The sequence below is a fragment of the Hippocampus comes genome, unplaced genomic scaffold (genome assembly GCF_001891065.2).
Source record: "Hippocampus comes isolate QL1 unplaced genomic scaffold, H_comes_QL1_v1.1 scaffold119, whole genome shotgun sequence".
NCBI lineage: Eukaryota > Metazoa > Chordata > Actinopteri > Syngnathiformes > Syngnathidae > Hippocampus > Hippocampus comes.
The window spans coordinates 309,899-330,003 of NW_017805494.1; the positions used below are offsets into that span (position 1 = coordinate 309,899).

The 20,105-nt window shown below is 41.7% G+C and overlaps 1 protein-coding gene across 2 annotated transcripts in view; it reads right to left on the minus strand.

Annotated features, from left to right (window-relative positions):
- Positions 1-20,105, minus strand: part of ntm (neurotrimin) — a 72,692-nt gene that overhangs the window by 3,843 nt on the left and 48,744 nt on the right. For both annotated transcript variants that reach the window (XM_019876249.1, XM_019876248.1), the window contains exons 3-4: positions 9,737-9,969; positions 4,687-4,812 (exon numbers count right to left, since the gene is read on the minus strand). In XM_019876249.1, coding sequence (XP_019731808.1) covers positions 4,687-4,812; positions 9,737-9,969 — 359 coding nt within the window. The remainder of the gene's footprint in view (positions 1-4,686; positions 4,813-9,736; positions 9,970-20,105) is intronic.

Sequence of the window (20,105 nt, forward strand, 5' to 3'; positions counted from 1 at the left end):
TGTCTCTTTTGTCCCAGCATTAAAAAAAAGTTCTCTCCAAAACAAATCCATTTAAGCGCTTTTCGAAGCAGGTGTCTGTTGTTTGTGTTCGCTGCTCTGGCACATGCAGTGTTGGGACCCTTAAGCGTCCAGTCCGCGCAAACTGAAGGTAGTGCTAAAATCACAGATACAGTAAATATTCCCATCCCCGGAATTCTATGAAAAGGAATATCCTTCACCCGGAACAAAAGCCTGTGCATTAACATTTTGACTACGATATTACATGTTACCGGAACTTACGTAAGCGGAAATTCCACTACCCATAACCCGGATTGAGACGTCATGCCGCGGGAGCTTAAATACACGCAACGCCCACCCGATGCTACGGAACGACGACACCGAGACACATTTTCACTTCGCGTTTTTCGATCATCAGATTCGAAACGACGACGTGTAAGTGAGTTTTTATTGGCGTGCGTTTTACTGTAATTGTGAATGATTTTGACTTTATTCACTTAACGTCCTGTAGAACGCGGCACTAGCTTAAAAGCAGCACCCACTCGACACGACCGAACAGACTGTTCGCTTCGCCGTTTACATTCATCAGATTCGAAACGAAGACGTGTAAGTGACTTTTTATTGGTGTGCGTTTGACTGCAATTGCGAAAGATTTTAACTTTATTCACTTACGTCGTGTAGATCATGGCATCGAAACGTAGAAGAACTGTAATGACTGGAGCGGAGCGAGTGAAATGCATCCGTTTGAGCAAGGCTGGACACAAAGTTAAAAGCATCCAGCAGACACTTGGAGTCGGAAAGACGCAAATCTACGAAACTTTAAAAAACAAGGCATCGATTCAACTCCTGATGACAAGCCACCATCCAGCGAGGAAGCAATGCAAATGGCAACAAATCCATCAGTATGCACAAGAATTACCAGACATCGGTGATCAACGGGACAGTTACTTGCAACTAGCAACAAAACTGTATGACACGCAGGCAAACATTGTCATAAACCAAAGAATGCATCCAACCAAACAATCCAAAATAGACACACTTTTTTTCCCAAGACAGAAAAAAAAATAAACATTAAAATACTGTACGTATTTTACTGTTGTGATTTTTTTTGGATACACCTGTATTGCAGTTTTTGTTATATAAAGTTTTTTGACAGTATATTTTTGTATTTTATTGATTGTGTTGTTACACGTGCATTTTTGTCAACATACTTGCAGGTTCATAAAGGACATGTACCATGCTCATTTCCCAAATGAGAAATTTCTGTTATTAGGACAAATTGGACAGCGCAAACACGAGTCCGCACTAGAGAATATTTACTGTATATTTGTCTGTTCCATCGATCATAAAAAAAATTTAAAATTTAAAAAATGGAAGAGACCCCGTCGTCTCGCCATAAAAGTGTATTTATCATCATCAGCTCATTTCCTGCCCACACCTTTATTTTGAAGAGCTAGTTCCTGTGACCGATTTGTTGTACCACAGCTTGACTATACCTCAGTAGCTCCATTGATCTCACCTGTTTCCTGCTCTGTGTAAGCAGCTCTACCAGAAAGTTCTCCACAGTGCCAGATTGTCACTTGCATTTTGCAGTACTCTGCAGCTCCCGCCAATGCCTGTTAAGTCCTTCTTGCCTCATTGTTGAATTTGGAAAGTGTATCTGTCTTCGGGAGCATGTTGTACCGAATCCACTCTCTGTCAGGGATTCCTCTCTTCAATTTGTGTCCAATAAAAGTTGTTTGAACATCTCTGGAGTGACCTTTGTTGTGCATTTGGGTTCATAATAGTTTCCGACAGAACAAGCTGGCCGGTGTTTCTTGGCTAGGATCAATCGTTGGCTCAGTCACCCAGCATAAATCCTATTACAAGGAGCTGGCTATTGGCATGCGTGAGATGTCTCATCAAATAAGTCAACTGATGCAACGGGCATCTGTTTGGTCTTATTCCCCACCAAATGAGCTGCGCCTGTTGCACGAAATACTCAGATCGAGGCTCGCATTGCTTCGCTCGAACATTATTCAGAGGAGCTAGGTCAATGTCGGGCATTTCTGACGCAATACTTTCTATTTTGAACTGCAACCCTCATTTTTTGCAGCATAGCGCTCGTGTGGCCTTTTGTCATTTCATTGTCTTCTGGCATAGGTCCTCTTTGTGAACTGTGGAGTGGGAGCGGACTTCTGTGACCTCTAAATCCTTCCGGTCCTTTTCTGACCCCATCTCATTTGACTCAGAAGCATCTCATGGTTTTAAACACAATTAACCATGGTAACAGATCTGTAGGTATTCATACCAGTGACTTCCGCGCACTTGCGTCTGCCAGTGCTTGAACTGAACGATCCTGAAGTTAATGTTTTACAGTGGCTCAACCACCAGCTTTCAAGATGAGTTGGCTGCTTAAGACATTCCACTGGGTTTCAAAGACCTGATCGTGCTCATAACACGCATTGACCATTGATTAAGTTAACGGAGATTGAAAATGCTTCTCCATCTCAAGAACCAGCACAGGCCTCTATACAGAAGATCGGCAGTGACGTTTTCAAGATAATCTCTGTTTGCATTGTGACGTGTGGGCATGTGATCAGAAAAAGGACTTTATAGAGACAGAGCAGGAGGGTGCTGCGGAGCCGTTTGCAATTGGAACCTTTAACGTCCAGATCTCCATTTCAGGTAAAACTCTTCTTGACTTCCTGACTCAGGTGCAATTGCACAACGATTTGATGTGGGACTTGCTCATCAAATTTTCATTCCATCTGAACCTTCAGAACCCTTAGAACCGGTACGAGTACTCAACTATTTGCTTTATCGCATTAAAAACCAATCGCCAGGAACTTATTCAGATTAGTTGTCCGGTCTCCGAGCAGCCTTTTATTTTGGGTTACACTTAGCTTGAAAAGCACAAACCTGACCTTGATTGGGTTAATGGTATAATAAGGGGACAGAGTTCATTTTGGCACCTCATGTCAGACATCCATGTGCATCATTTTATCCATTCCAAAAAACAACAACAGAAAATTGAAATAATAAAACACAGTTTAATGCCAAATCTCCACAATTTGGTACTGCAGTTTTATTTTCCATGTATTTAAAGACAAATCTCTGAATTAATTTGACAATGTTTTTAACGTGCCTTTCTTCGCTTTTTCTCGCTGAAAACCATACTCCTTCCTCCAGACAGATTATGCGCCATATAATGGAGCACTCTCTGCATTCTAGCTATTTACTTCCACCCAATTATGCAAATATAATTAGGCCAATTAGGATAGGGCTGGTTAATTTTCTGACACACAATTATGTTGTAATAATAATCCGGAAGAAGGTAATGGACACCAATGAACTGCTAATACCAAAGAAGGTCAAAAAGTGAGTTATCAGCAGAAGGGCAAGTGGGAAAGCAGTTGCTCAAAAGGAAGGTGACGGGAATGCACATCAGAAGTGAGGATGGATTTCTTTTAAGAAACAAACCACACAATTGAACACAATGGATTTCTTTTAAGAAACAAACCACACAATTGAAGATGAACAAGTAAAAATCCTAGGAACAGAAAAGAGATGGTTTGAAAGGGGGGTAAAAGAAGCGATTTTTGTTAAAAAATTTTCACCCTCTCTGAACCGTGAAGGAGGTATCAGATTTAACCTGTCTCCTATTTACAATAACTTGTTGACCAGTAAGGGACATAGACATGCTGATCAGGCTAACTGAAAGTAGCTATTCAGCCTTAGCCCAAACAATAGGCCTAATCAAGACCCAATGATAGGGAATTTAGAAACCAATGGGCCTCTAATAAACCAATAGGGGCGTGACTAACCATCCCCACCCAGTCCTCAAACAGGCCACGCTCAGCTTTTTAGCGCAGAGCAACTTCCCGGAGTCTTCACGGAGACTTCAGGGTTGTCTACCGCTGACGAAGCTTCTGTGAGAGAAGCGAAACGTCCTTTTTTGCTTTTTTTTTTTGTTTTTTTTGTTTTTTTTTTGTTTTTTACCCACAGGTACAGATGACGACTGACAGAACCCTTTCTACGATGGAACTTTCCTGTACGACTGAGAGCCTCCACAAGCATTTTGGGTTACACTTAGCTTGAAAAGCACAAACCTGACCTTGATTGGGTTAATGGTATAATAAGGGGACAGAGTTCATTTTGGCACCTCATGTCAGACATCCATGTGCATCATTTTATCCATTCCAAAAAACAACAACAGAAAATTGAAATAATAAAACACAGTTTAATGCCAAATCTCCACAATTTGGTACTGCAGTTTTATTTTCCATGTATTTAAAGACAAATCTCTGAATTAATTTGACAATGTTTTTAACGTGCCTTTCTTCGCTTTTTCTCGCTGAAAACCATACTCCTTCCTCCAGACAGATTATGCGCCATATAATGGAGCACTCTCTGCATTCTAGCTATTTACTTCCACCCAATTATGCAAATATAATTAGGCCAATTAGGATAGGGCTGGTTAATTTTCTGACACACAATTATGTTGTAATAATAATCCGGAAGAAGGTAATGGACACCAATGAACTGCTAATACCAAAGAAGGTCAAAAAGTGAGTTATCAGCAGAAGGGCAAGTGGGAAAGCAGTTGCTCAAAAGGAAGGTGACGGGAATGCACATCAGAAGTGAGGAAGCGGCAGGGGAATGGGGGACATGGTAACAGCATTGAACCATCAAATCTGTGCCATTTACCTGAAGATGTGATGAGTTTCCAGCTAATAGAAGGCTCTGGTTTACCCTGGGCCTGGCACAGCACAGAGACGTTGGAACCTTCATTAACCACAATATCTCTCTCGAGATTGATGATTTTTGGTGGTACTGTGAGAAAAAAAGTAGTGAAGTTTAATGAAGCATTTTATGGGTTGAAATGTGTAAACTAGCAAATATAAGATTTGAACTGTGCACTGTAGTGGTGGTTTTTCAACGACAAAAAATTCTTCTCGGGCGGCCCAGTGGTCCAGTGGTTAGCGCGTCGACCTCACAGTGCAGAGGTACCGGGTTCAATTCCAGCTCCGGCCTTCCTGTGTGGAGTTTGCATGTTCTCCCCGGGCCTGAGTGAGTTTTCTCCGGGTACTCCGGTTTCCTCCCACATTCCAAAAACATGCATGGCAGGCTGATGAATATTCTGAATTGTCCCTTGGTGTCGGTGAGAGTGTGGCTGGTTGTTCTCTGTGTGCCCTGTGATTGGCTGGCAACCGGTTCAGTGTGTCCATCGCCTACTGCCCGAAGATGGCTGGGATCGGCTCCAGCACCGCCCGCGACCCTTGTGAGGATGAAACGGATCAGAAAATGGATGGATGGGTGGATGGAAAAATTCGTCTCTGACTCAGTGTGGAAATTTCTCTTGGCGCCGCTCTTACCAAACAACAGACAAGGATATCCACAAGACCGGATAACACGTCACTCTGTTATCAGTGCAAATGAAAAAAAAAAATCACAAAGTGATCCTCATGCTTCACCCAAAAGCCTGGCTTTATGTCAGACTTTGACCACACAGATGGAATCATCAACATCACCATAAAGCTCTCCAAATCACTCCCAAAAGCCATTGCCTGTGAACGAATCCCTCCTGGATTTCACTGACAAGATGAACAATCTTGACAATATTGAGATTTAAGTCACATATTTTCCATCCCCCATGTTCGCAGCCCTTAATGCGACGTTCACACCGATTAACGATCAGCGCAAAGTGAACCCACACAGAGGCAATGCAGAGGGGGTGCTCTGGTGTGAAAGGGAAGCAGAAGAAGGGGGTGGTGGGTGTTGTTGGGTTCTGACCGAACTGAATAATGTTTCGGGATTCCAAAGAGGCAGATACAGGCTCAGACAAAGTGCTATGACAAGAGTAATTTTTGAAAAACATCGCACTGACAAAGGATGAGCTGACATCGCTGGTCACAAGATGCTAGGAAAAACAATGCATGAAACCAAAAGTCCTTACAAAGGCAAGGTTCAAAAGAACGCTGAGAATACTCAAACAACATATAAAAAATTCAAGTAACACAAAAAAAAAGAACCATACTAAAATAGCAAAGATACTTACAAACAAGGATCTATGAGCCAAACAAGAGCGACTCACTTAACTGGAGACTAGTCTTCATAAGATAGGATGCCAAAATGAAATGATTTTCCATCCATCCACCCATTTTCTAATCCACTTATCCTTTCGAGGGTCACAGGTGTGCTGGAGCCTATCCCAGCCATCTTTGGGCAGAAGACAGGGTACACCCTGAACTGTTTGCCAGCCAATCATAAGGCACACATAGACAAACGACAATTCACGCTCACAATCACACCTAGGGACAATTTCGACTGTTCAATTGATCTAACAGTGCATATGGAAAGAAACTGGAGTACCCGGAAAAAACCCACGCAGGCACAGAGAGATCATGCAAACTCCACACAGTAAAGCCAGAGCCTGAAATTAAACCCTGCTCCTCTGCACTGTGAGGCGGATGTGTTAACCAGTCAACAACGGTGGCACCTTAAATGCCTTAAATTAATATTACCGTATTTTCTGCACTATAAGGCGCTTCGGAGTATAAGGCGCACCTTCAATGAATGGCCTCTTTTAAAACTGTTTTCATATATAGGACGCACCGCATTATAAGGAGCATAGAATAGAAGCTACAGTAGTGGCTGCAGTTGCGTTATGCATCCACTAGATCAGTGATAATTTTACAGTTTAACCCCAGCGAGTCCCAGGGACTCGCTGATCAGAAAAGTATGAGTCCCATTATGCATTTAGAGAGTCCCAAATTTCGAATTCTGAAATGGTCTACTTATTCAATTGCATATGATAACAACACAAACAACAACAATATACATTGATAATAGTTTTTTTTTCTTATAAACAAATGCTGCAAGAATTTAAATAATTCAGGCATAGAAGATTTGGTGAGAAATAGGTTCTTATTTCATCCCATGGTTCAGTCTTTGAGTTCATAAATTCTCCTCTCTTTACTCTGCTTCCAATGAGACAAGGCTTTGTCAAAGTCAATTTATTATCGCAAAAAAACTATCCAACGTCAGCTGCTTCCTCTGTGATATCTCCGTAATAAACTTTCGCAACACTTGTTCGCAATACTTGTTTTAACGTTTCACAACTTGGCAATCGTCTGCTTTCCGCGAGGTGAAGGCCGATCTCGCCAATCTCGTCTTGCGAGAACGGAAATCTGGTCATGCAAGATTACTTAACGCGAGATCTAAACAACAATGACTGCGATCATTGCGGGAAAAAAAGATGTACTGTAGCAGGCCTGAGCATTTCGGAAATTCATGGTAACCGTTTTTCAATTCAGTCGGATTACCCAATGGGAAACCACGGTAACTAATTTTTGGTTCCGTAAACGTTCATCATGGGAACCCATTTTTCTATTTTGACTGATATTCATAATCAAGAATTCTGAAACTCAAAAGTATAATGTTTCAAGGGTAAATGTTTGAAAACTATGCATTAACATTGAACATTACATCAGTATTTTTTCCAATCTCACACTGCAAAGATTAATCATTAATACGGGTTAAGTATTGATGTGGCTTGACATTCTCTTCCCAAGATGATGCATGTGTAATCTACTATCAATTTGATGAAAGAATCTAACACACGTCATCGTTAGTTCTACCGACAGTTAACTTTAGCATTACGACACCTTGTGACGAATGTTTTATTCATAAAGTTACCATGCTACAACCAGTAAATTATAGAGTAACCAAGACTGTTTCATAATATTTTTCATAGCGATTAGCCTATAGATCTAATGACCAACTTGCCTCGGAATCGTGCCTCCCGTCGTATCTCGCTCTCGTGTTCTGTGCATACGTCACAGGTGAGTTTAGTGATACGCCCTTCGGACGATTCATACGAAAAATCAGACTGGCATTCCCATTTCTTAAATGTCGTAATTAGTAGACCTTTGTGTGTTTTTTTCGCCACCATCTCAAACTGTCATCCGCGTAATTTCTCAGTTTGCGGACTAAAATCGCAACCCGCATGCGCACATAACGTTATCTGTTGCACCCCCGCCCCAGCACTGAAAACAAAACAAAACGAAAGTAAATTAGAAGGAACACACACACACCACACTACAAACACACATACAGGCACAGTGAAATCGCGTTGATCACACAGGAGAGATTCGATCGCGTACAGTCAACTCGTGTGCGGTGACTTTTATGGGAAACGATTTTTCGGTACTGTCAAAATGACACCACGGAAACGACATGCTACCGGTAACGATCGTTACCGTGAAATCCTCAGGCCTGCCGTAGTTTTTTTTTTTGTTTGTTTTGACTGAGAAGTTTCCTTGCGTCCCAAAAACGGACATTATTTGGAACTGTGCGTTCCGCGGGAAAATTATGCGTCTAGGACGCGGGACGCAGAGGTAATGAGATGGCTGCTAGATGGCGCTAGGCTAAAGGGAATACAATACAGTTTTATTGATATAGAGCAGGGGTGGCCAACCAGTCAGAGAGTAAGAGCCAATTTTTTTTCTGTGTTTATGCAAACAGCCACATCGCACACACGCGCACACACACACACACACACACACACTCACACACACTCACACACACACACACACACACACACTCACACACACACACACACACACACATACACACACACACACACACGAGCTGCAGTGGTTACTTACTACTTGGGTCAGCTTGCTACATATTTGACCGAAGATCGACTTTTGAAGCGACAAACCTCCCGTCATCGACCCGATCGCGCATGTGTACGCATATACACACACACACACGCACGCACGCACACCGAGATGAGCAACAGCTGGAACTTCATACACAGAAAGTCCACCCCCCCCCCGTCCCCCCACCCTCATTTCCTCCTCCCATTCGCTCGCGCTCCACTTGGGACCAGTCCACTGGCTCCGGGTCAATCGCGCTTGACGTGTTGGTCACCCCTACCTTTAAAGCTGACTAGCTTAGCGCTTAGCACTGAGCACCGTTGTTTGTGCACGAGCGGTGATTCAGTTGTCATCTGATTGGTTGCCCTGTATGTCAATCAAGTAACGGGCTTGATGATGGGCTGATGTAGTTAGTTCTGTGTATTTAGTGCCGTTGCTTGAATGGCAGCGCCACCGCCGAGGCATTTTCAACACTTGTCATGAGAAAGCCCGAAGATTGATCAGAAGATTGATCCATATATAAGGTGCATCGGATTATAAGGTGCGCTGTCAGCTTTTGTGAAAATGTGAATGCTTTTAGGTGTGCCTTATCGTGCGGAAAATACAGTAAATTATTTCATGAAGTCAGACATGCCTGCTGTGTCTCTGTGCCTGTGTGCCTGTGTCTGTGCGTCTGTGAGCAGATACTACTTAATTGAAATAAGATGGACAGCTGCTGTTATCAATAATAATACAGATGCAATATTATACAGTGAGCAGTTGTGTGTGTGTGTGAGAGAGAGAGAGAGAGAGAGAGAGAGAGAGAGAGCGACAGAGAGAGAGAGAGAGTAAACAGCGCAGGGCAAAAAGATTCATAACCTCGTCAATCCACGGTCATGTGAACAAAATGAAGATGTTTTTGGGCAGAGCAATATCGTGAACGGTGTGAATCAGGTGTGTTGCAGTCGAGAAGGATCTAAAAGAGGCAGGATATGGCTCTCGAGGAACCATAGTTCAATGGTTTTAGAGGTAGTGTATGCTCAATATCGGGATCTGCGAAATTAATTAATTGTTATTGACACAATTTCTTTTGGTGCCTTGAGATCTTTTGTTACCTTGAATGAGGACATACACCACATTTGTTGTAGGTCGCCTGCTGGTCTGAACGGCACAGACATACTGCCCCTCATCTGTCATGTCCACGTTTTCAATCTTGATGGTAAACTCGTCTTGATTAAGTGTCACCAGACTCACCCTTGGATCCACAGACCATTTTTCATCTCCGGCGTATAGTATACTTGACCGATTTAGCCATGCTGTGTGTGTGACAATTTCCCTCTGTGGACACCTACGGAAGACGGAAGAAAAAAATATCATTCAGTTACAGCATGAACATACTTCTGAGAGCGGATAATTTTAATTGAGGGAAATAAATTACAAATCCATTAACCTTTATCATTTTATGACTCATTCCATAATTTTAAGTGTTTGCCTCTGCGGGCAGAAATTTAACTACAGGGAACAAATTAATGACTACGAAGAACTGCAGCAGTTAAGTTAAACACAAAATATTTTCTTTTTTTTTTTTTTTTTAAACTTGGGGTGTGCTGATCGGGGTTTTAAGCGACCAATGCCAATCATCCATGAGTGTGATTGGCCGATACTGATCACATGGATTTGCTGTAAAATTTTGAATTATTGAGTTACAAATACTGATTTCTATCCATCCATCCATTTTCTGATCCGCTTTTTCCTCACAAGGTTCGCGGGGCATGCTGAAGCCCATCCCAGCTGACTTCGGGCAGTAGGCGGGGGACACCCTGAACTGGTTGCCAGCCACTCGCAGGGCACAATAGACCAGTGTTTTTCAAACCCTGTGAGATATTGTCAGGTGTGCCGTGGGAAATTATCCAATATGTATGCTTGTGCGGTCGATCGCCTGGCAGAGTAATCGTGGAGTACTCTTCCATATCGGTAGGTAGCAGCAGCAGCTAGCTAATTGCCTTATGCTTCGAGACAAGCGAAGTTTCCAGCGCGAGGCAATACAATGAAAGGTATCTTTCATTTAGATTTACTTTTACTGGAGATGCAACGGCACCCACTCCATTGGGCTTGGTATGTGGTGAAACAGTGCTATGGTCCCAAGTAAGCTTAAACTCCATCTCCAAACAAAACACCCTTCATTTCGAGTCAACAATGTGGAGTATTTTGTCCGCCTGCGTGAGTACACGGAGAAACAAGCAACGTGCCTGAGAAAAACCGCAAAGGTAAACGAGAGAACCCTGAAAGCAAGTTACCATGTCGCTGAATTTGTGGCTAAATCAAAAAAGTGGCAGAGCAATTCACACTTCCTGCCCGCAAAGCCATTGTAAATGAGATGCTGAAGAAAGAGCCTGACTCCTGTAAAAACTAAAAACAGAAATAATGAGAGCTACTTTTGTGTCTTTCATCGATTGCTGCCAGGATATCAGATCTGTGTTCATCCAAATCGTTTATCACACTGAGTGAGAATAAATATGAAAGATTATAAAATATTGAATTGATGTTGATTTGATTCCTATTCAAGGTGTTATAATATAGCATTATTTTTCAATGTTAAAAAAAAAAAACGTTTACAATAACAATATAACACTTAATTTTTTTTCAATGAAAGAAATGTGCCTTGAATCGAAAAAGACTGAAAAACACTCATATAGACAAACAACTATCTGCACTGACACTCACACCCAGGGACAATTTAGAGTGTTCAATCTGCCTGCCATGCATGTTTTTGGAATGTGGGAGGAAACCGGAGTACCCAGAGAAAGCCCACGCAGGCACCGGGAGAACATACAAAGTCCACACAGGGAGGCCGGAGCTGGAATCGAACCCTGCACCTCTGCACTGTGAGGGCGACGTGCAAACCACTCAATCACCGGGCCGCCCTTTTCTTAAATAGTCGATTAATCTGTCTCTTTCTTTTAATTAATTGATGATTTTGATTTAAAAAAAAAAACATGTAATTTGTTTTTGTGTATATTTAAAGAAAATAGGGGCAACTGTGGATCCTTATTTTCCCCAAGTCAAAGCAGCTGTTTACAAATGTCCTGTATGGATTAAACACAAAGACAATCACTAATCATGTTACGTGGAGACTTGTACTCAAATTCAACTGAATCCAAATTGCCAAATGGAATGAAAATTCTGGATTACACATCACAGGGCAAATCAGAATAATATTTCATTTGTGTTCAAGAGTGTGGCATATTCCTTTTGCCATTCATAATCATTGTATGCATATGTATTTCATTCAGTGTAAGTACAAAAAAAAGTTGTATTAAGAAAAGATAAAGAATAATGCTTCAAGTGACATTACAGAATAGTTACCATTAAAAAAGTTTTCAACTGTGGCTTTGCGATCTGAACACTGAGTGGCACCCACATAAAGTCGTACATGACTTGAACAAGAGGAAGAAATCTGACGTGACATCATGTCAGAGTGCTTTGGTACACTGTAAATACACAAATCAATAAAGAAATACAAGACTGATTATTGAGTATACTACAGCAGACTAAATTTGAATGTCTTGTGCAAGTCCAAACAGTGACTGCCCCCCCAGCCATTTTGAAACTATTTGTGATGATCAAAGATTTCCAAACTGCACTGAGCGAAGCGCAAAAAAAGCTTATGCTAATGCTAGTTCTTTGCCGGTGGCGACCTTCCCATAGAAGGCAAAGGCAATGCATTTGTATTGAAAAGAAGCCAGACTTGCTCAATTCTCAAACGATTTTCATGAAGCTGACTTTTTTGTCAATGCCAAAATTTGTGCTATCAATACAGAACATGCATCCTTGATTTTGGTGGGGGCTTTTGTGATGACAATGAACAGAGAACGCGGCAACACTTAGTACACTGTACTGGTGTGCCGTTTCCAGCCACTCATTTCCCAAAGTGAATTTCATTACACAAAATATTTATTTTCTGAAGTTACAAGGAACACTCCTTGTCATGGTTGTGTGTTTTTGTTCCTGTCAGTTGAGTGTGTGTCATTATTAATGGTCATGTTTACAGTATGCAACAATTTATTTTAAATAACAACCTTGACTTTAGCTTGTGTATAAAGAGTGACATCCAGGGCAATTCGGCATTCCCATCTGCAATCCTTTGAGCAGTGCTGGTGAAAACAAATTACATATAGAAACATAAATAATGCACCACTGGAACTAAAATTCTCTGTAGTAGAATGTCATCATTGCTAATTGTTTGCATTTGCTGCAAAGGCTGAGAGTACCGTATTTTCCGCACTATAAGGCCCTTTGGAGTATAAGGTGCAGCTTCAATGAATGGCCTATTTTAAAACTGTTTTCATATATCGGGTACACTGCATTATAAGGAGCATAGAATAGAAACTTCATCAGTGGCTGAGGTTGCGTTATGCATCAACTAGTTGGAGCTATGCTAAAGAGAATACAATACAATACAGCTTTATTTATACAGGGCTTTCACAACCGCTACAGCTGTAACAAAGTGCTTTACAGAACATTTAAAATACTACGTCCAAGAAATTAGAATATTGATACATATATGCAAATTTCCCCAGTGTGGGACAAATAAAGGTTATCTTATCTTATATATAAGGTGCATTAGATTATAAAGCTCACTATCGGTCTTTGAGAAAATTGAATGCTTTTAGGCTCACCTGATAGTGCGAAAATATGGTACAGAATGATTAAGAACAATTGGCCACTTATCAATTGGCCGTTGGAAGGCTTTCATCGGCGATCAATGATCTTTTTCCATGAAAAATGTCTACTCACGATTGGTGGCCGATCAATTGGGGCATGGCAATTCAAATGCATCACAAAACGTATCAGCAAAGAGCACAGACTATTTGAACATTCATTTTATCAGAACAGACCTGTCGACTTTCTTAATCGCACACATTTTTTGACAGTAAGATGACTTTTTTGACCAAGGTTTTGACTCCCTTTTGAAGGAATCCGACTGTTTGAGTTTATCAGCAGAAAGATCCTTCTTATTTCCCGAGACTGCATAAAAACCTTCATGCTGTGGAACAACCCACCCCTGAGTAATTAATATTCATTCATTCATTTTCCAAACCGCTTTGTCCTCACAAGGGTCGCGGGGGTTGCTGGAGCCTATCCCAGCTGTCTCCGGGTTGTAGGCGGGGGACAGACACCCTGAACTGGTTGCCAGCCAATCGCAGGGCATACAGAAACGAACAACTCTCTGCACTCACACCTAGGGACAATCTGGAGTGTTCAATCAGCCTGTTTTTGGAATGTGGGAGGAAACCGGAGTACCCGGAGAAAACCCACACAAGCACGTGCAGAACACGCAAACTCCACACAGGAAGGCCGGAGCTGGAATTGAACCCGGTACCTCTGCACTGTGAAGTCAACGTGCTAACCATTCGACTACCGGGCTGCCCAAGTAATTAATAGTTTCTTTTAAATCGGCTTAACTGGGAAATGAATTACGAAACCTTTGAGATGATTGTGACAATTAGAGAAGGAACCAATGAGAAACTTCGGCTCAGTGAGATAAATTTTATGAAATGTGTTTTTATAACTGCCTCAATGGTTAATGCTCCCTTGGTCCATAAGACAACACAGCCCTTGAACATAACATGCCACTGCATTGATACTGATAAAACTGTTGAGTAACCAAGTTTGATTTCCCACTCTCAAAGCAAATGTGTCTGGGGTGATCATAAATTGTTGTTGTATGTCAGGGATGATTGTGTTGAAGGCTAAGCTGATTTCAGTGAAGAGAATCCTGACAGAGGTACCGGGTTTGATTCCAGCTCTGGCCTTCCTGTGTGGATTTTGCATGGTCAACCTGTTCTGCGTGGGTTTTCTCCGGGTACTCCACTTTCCTCCCACATTCCAAAAACATGCATGGCAGGCTGATTGAACACTCCAAACTTGTCCCTAGGTGTGAGTGTGAACGCGGATGGTTGTTCGTCTCTGCGATTGGTTGGCAACCAGTTCGGGGCCGAGCCCGCCTACTGCCCGAAGACGACTGGGATACGCTCCAGCACACCCCACAACCCTTGAAAGGATAAAGCGGATCACAAAATGGATGGATGGATGAAGGGGGCAGGGTTCTGAGGTGAGGTGGTGTGACTGCAGACGCATTTTGCAATAAACAACATTGGAAAATATTGGATGGATGAAAAGTCCTTCAGTGGATGGACTTGAACTCAGTCCTTTTCGCAGTGACTTGTTGGGAATTCTGCACAAGAAGAATCTGATGAAGCCTGATCCCAAGGCTCTCAAGGAGAAAACACTTGCTGAGCAGAGAACCCTAACGAGCATACCAACTGTCAAATGGGAGCCTTGGCCCAGTTCCCCTGGGCCAAGCTGACATGGAATCATAGCTGCAAGTGTGCGCCTACGCTGCATTCAAACCAACACAGCAACCAGTGTTGAGTTACACTGGAGCTAAGGTCGGTGAAGTGTCTTGCCCAAGGACACGATGACACATGACTCGGATAGAGAGGGAATCGAATAGCGGACCCTCCGGTTACTGGAAAACCAGCTCTTCCTCTCATGCACAGCTGCCCCAGCTGAGGAACTCAGTCAACACTGCAGATAAACTCTGACCTCATACAGCTTTTTGTGTTTTGTTTTGTTTTTTTTTTCTGTGTCCGTAGAGATCTCCAACTGGTACATTTAACCCTTTCATTCACCCTGTAACCTGATAACATGGTAAGCTGTCCACTGTCGTAACCGCTTAAATATATAGTGTTGCACATTGTTACCGTTTAAGCGTGTCGTCACTGTCCTCTTCTCGGTCAGTGACTTCAACCACAGCGGTAAAACACGGACACATGCAAGGGATGTCGTATTGCTTGCCTATTCAACTGGGGACTTGATTTTATCCCATTTCAACAGCAAACAGTTTTCCATGACACTCACGCTTGTAACTGAGCACACCTGCACAAGAGGCACAAAACGGATCCATCCGCTCGCCCACCAAGACTGTTCGCATATTGATGTATTCTGTAAATATAGGTCATTTTTCGATGAAAATTTTGGGCGGAACGCAAATTGTTCATAAACTGGGTTATTCATGACCTGAAGTTCTATTGCAATTGCAAATGCAACTTATCATTCACCCCCCAGCCTCAATGGTTATTTGTCACTAAGTGCCCTGTAATGCACTTGCTATTCTCAACCAATGTGTCAGGAGAGAGAAGTGGATTGCAGAAAGTGAGTAAAAATTACATGTAGTTGTTTTCAGTGCATTGTAGAGACATACAAAGTTGCCACATGTAACATATTAGGAAAGGGACAAGAAATGTTACCTCCTTGCGCTCCATCCACTATTTTGATGTGTAAAAAATACAGTGACACTCAACCTGCATTATGCAGAGATGAAAGTGGACTTTCCTGAAAATTACGGAAAAAAATATATATATATATATAAATAAAACGCACATATTTTGGCTGCCGCTGCTCAACCCGTATTGTTTTGTGTTTTTTGTTATTGTAAAGTGTCCTTGGGTGTCTTGAAAGGCGCTTATAAATAAAATGTATTATATATCTCGCCGAAATTTCGAAATCTCCGAGATATAGCAAGGCCATGAGAATGCGAGGCGAGGGGATTGCTGTCGTGGTGACGCCACTCGAGCTAAGCGCGCCTCAGCAGTAGATAGTCCGCTGCTCTCTGCTGTGCGTGCGTCAGCGCGAACATGTACGCAAGCGTGTCTTTTGATTTCAACCAATCAGCGCCGACGCAACCTACGTCACACACGACAACAGCTAAGCTAAGCTAGCCGAGACGACACTCGAAGTCGGACTCAACTCTTGTTTCCCTTTTTGTCCAAATATATATTTTTACGACAACAACTGTCTTGTCCACGGCGTCTTTTATTCATTCCACTGGGGTTTAGCAAGTGTGTTTGTAAAGAGATGAAAATCTCTTTACTGTTAGTACTGTTAGTGCCTCAACATGTCTATGCTCGTGAAAGCAAAACAACGAACTCAAACACGTGTTCGTTCAATGTTGTCAACTAATATCCGGATTAATTTTAGGCCATTTTTCCTCAATTCTCCGGAGAAATTTTCATTAAAATTTGAAAATGCGGAATTCCGGGAAAATTCGGAGGACTGTCATCTCTGATTATGTAGAACAGGGGTGCCCAACCAGTCGACCATAGTCTACCAGTGGAGCACGGACTGATCCCAAGGTGACCGCCAAGTGTGGAGGAAAAAAAAAATTATGACATGACAGGATGTCAGTGTTGCCAATTTAGCGACTTTGATGCTATACTTAGCGAGTATAAATGACTAGTGACAATCTAGCGACTTTTTCTGGTGTTATTGGAGACTTTTGGAGTCTGTGGCATGAAGGCACGTTTTTAAGGTCCCTCCAGCTTGCACACCCGTCACCCATGTAATCAGCCGACTATTACAGGACTCCCATGTTGTCATGTCCGTGTCAGATACTTGCTCACGACTGTCACCAAGTGTTGAATTTGTCAAGATGTTCCATGTTTTTGTCTTCATTTTTGCTCCTGCCAGGATTTTGCACTTATCTTTGGAAGTACTTTTTCAATTGTAGTTAGAGTCATGTTTTTTTTTTTTTATTTTTATATTATACACTTTTGGGTTTCTTCTTGTCTATATATTGACAAGCAATTTTTGTTTATGTTTTTGTCCTTGCCTTTTTTGCAAGTGTTTTTGGTTGTCTCGTTTTCCTGGTGTTGTAAAGCATTCTGTGTTGAACTATTTCGGTCCTGTGACCTATTTTTGTTAATAAACTTTTTTTGTCAATTCTTTCCAAGGTCACGTTTCTGGAGACCAATTCTGTCTGGAGCGTTCTGGGAGCATGACACAAACAGATCTGTATCAAATGATTAATGCATCCAGTTGTTCTGCGATATCAAGTTATCAAATGTAAACAGAAGCAAAGTAGCCTACATTTTTTCGCACAAATGTAGATATCGATCTAAATAAGGGGTATAAAAAATATCAACAGAAATGGATTTAAAAAAATGAAAAGATGCTCTTTTCTGCAATGTAATTTTTAATACATTCATTTTGCAGAATTTGAAAGTCAAAATCAAAACTCAGTACTGTGTTGTGAAAACAAATCACACCTGTATTATATGTGTACGGTCTACTAAATGCATGCGTTTTATGAATTGCTTATCCTCATTGTTACATCCAGTCAATCTTCTACTCCAGTCCTCCAGGTTGACTTACGGGACGCCGTAACATTTCCTGTTTAGCTGTGTGTTTATCATTATTTTGTAATTTTCTCTCCAGACACTGCTGATCAAAGTTGGATACGGTCTGCTTTGACACGGTTCCAGTGAGTCTACTGTGAAGTGTACTCAGTCAACCAAGCACTTTACTTTCGGTCTTTCACAATGATATTAAGTTAGCTTAGCAATTAGCATGGCTTCTCCGTCTTTCTCTGTTAATTACTCCTCGTAATCCCTTTGTGGTGATAAGGGTTCTTCTAAGTAGTGTAGTTATTCGCCGCCATGGAGGCGGAGATTATTGCATGACAAGGGAAACCGCATCGTGTTTAGCAGGCAGTACTAGCCACCCGAAAGCTGCTGAACTTGCTATCGCTAGCTGCGGCGGCGTTTCACCTTGATTTGCCAACTCCCTGGCTGCAGTTGACATAAGCAGCCTATAGAAGCTTGTTCAGACGTTTCCGCTGTTCAATTATCTGAAAAACTGTTAAATTTGTCATGATGACAAAAGACATATATTAAAAATTCAGTTTTTTTGTGGATTTTGGATGGAAGAAAGGTGCACTTTTCTCTCCATCCAAAACTGTTATTGTGTGATACTTGATTGATGCACTTTGTTGAACGCTAATTATTTCAGGAGAGGTAATTGCAACCACCTGGGAATGGCCAATTGTTGCTTGGGCCTGATTGGCCTGAAGCTCAAGTGAACTCCCTTTAAAAGAGGAATGAGGAAGTCACTGAGCGCCGGACAACTTGGAGAGCAGTGCTACACGTGGTCTGCTCAAAACTGATCAACTATTACTCCTGGAAATAAAGAAAACTGGAAAATCTCCTTCCTGGATCCTGGCTGAATTGCCTTTTTATTCTTTTTTCACCTGGCCTGCTGTTTCGCCGCATAGCAAAATTATTTTTTGTGTTTTGATGAGCCTCAAAATAAAACGGCTTGTATAATTTCGAGGTGTCCCAGGATGCATTGAGGGCATTTTTTATTTTTTTGTCAAAAGTTAAAGGTATTAATAATTATGGGTTTTTGTTGTTACTTTATTCTTTGCCAACACATTAGTATTTATTTGCATTCACTCACCTTTTTAATTTTCATTGACTCTTTAGATTTAATTTTGCAGCGTAAATTTGTTATGTATGTACAGTGACGATGTATTATGATTCGCTTCCCTTTATTGTTTTTTCAGTCTGCCACCTGATTGATAAACGATTTGCTCATCAAATGAGGCTGATTCGATGTATTGATTACATGCAGTTTGCCGCAGATTGCATATGACGATAACACGATATTCGAAAAAGTCACGATAAAAGGGTATCGAATTGTCAATCTCTGCAATACAGTAATCCCCCGTTTATTGCGGGGGTTACGTTCCAAAAAGAACCCATGATAAGTAAAATCTGTGAAGTAGGATTTATTAAAAAAAAGCAAAAATATGTGAGAGAAAAGAAATTTCAAATGTGCTGTATGTTTCGCAAACAGCACATTTAACAAAAAAAAGTTGTTCTTGATACTTGATAGTCAGCTTTATTTTTTACAGTTATGATACAATCCTGAACTATGTATACAATGCAGAGGCGATTGCTCTAAGGATGCAAGGGAAGCTCAGCTTCCCCAAGAATGTCAAAAAATGATCAAATTATGTGTGCGTACGTAAAATTGAGTGGACATGTCATTGACTAAATATGCGCTACAATACGCTCAACTTTTTTTCCGAATCAGCTTCTTATTACTGGTTACGACGCGACTCTCTTCTCATTCATTCCCACACCTTCACTGTGCTTTAAACTGTGTGGACGCTGAGCGTCGACCGCACGGACGCTGGGCGTCAAGAGAGGTCAGTGTAAGTTGTACCTATGCATTGAAACGAAACAAGTCATTGGATAAATGCTGGTTTTGTCCTGCCCATTGGACGCTCAGCGTCTCTGGGAGTCTATGGACAGAGGGCGTATATCGGCTGGCCCGGAAACTCAGCTTTCTGCATGATGATTGGATGATCAGTCTGAGGCTGAATCTCTTTTTGATTGACAGCGAAATGAGCCAATCACCGATCTTAGGGTGAAGGCAACCTTCTCATTTTTTTGAAAAGGAACGGAGAGTAGAATTCACGTATAAATAAACGGACACATTTTATGATGTAGGCCGAAATTGAGCTCCCCCTCCTTGACAGACCAGGATCCGCCACTGATACAATGAAACCAAAGACCAAAAATTTGCAAAGGTAAATTTGTTAAGCTGTACAGAGACGAGGTGCGGAGAGATATGTGT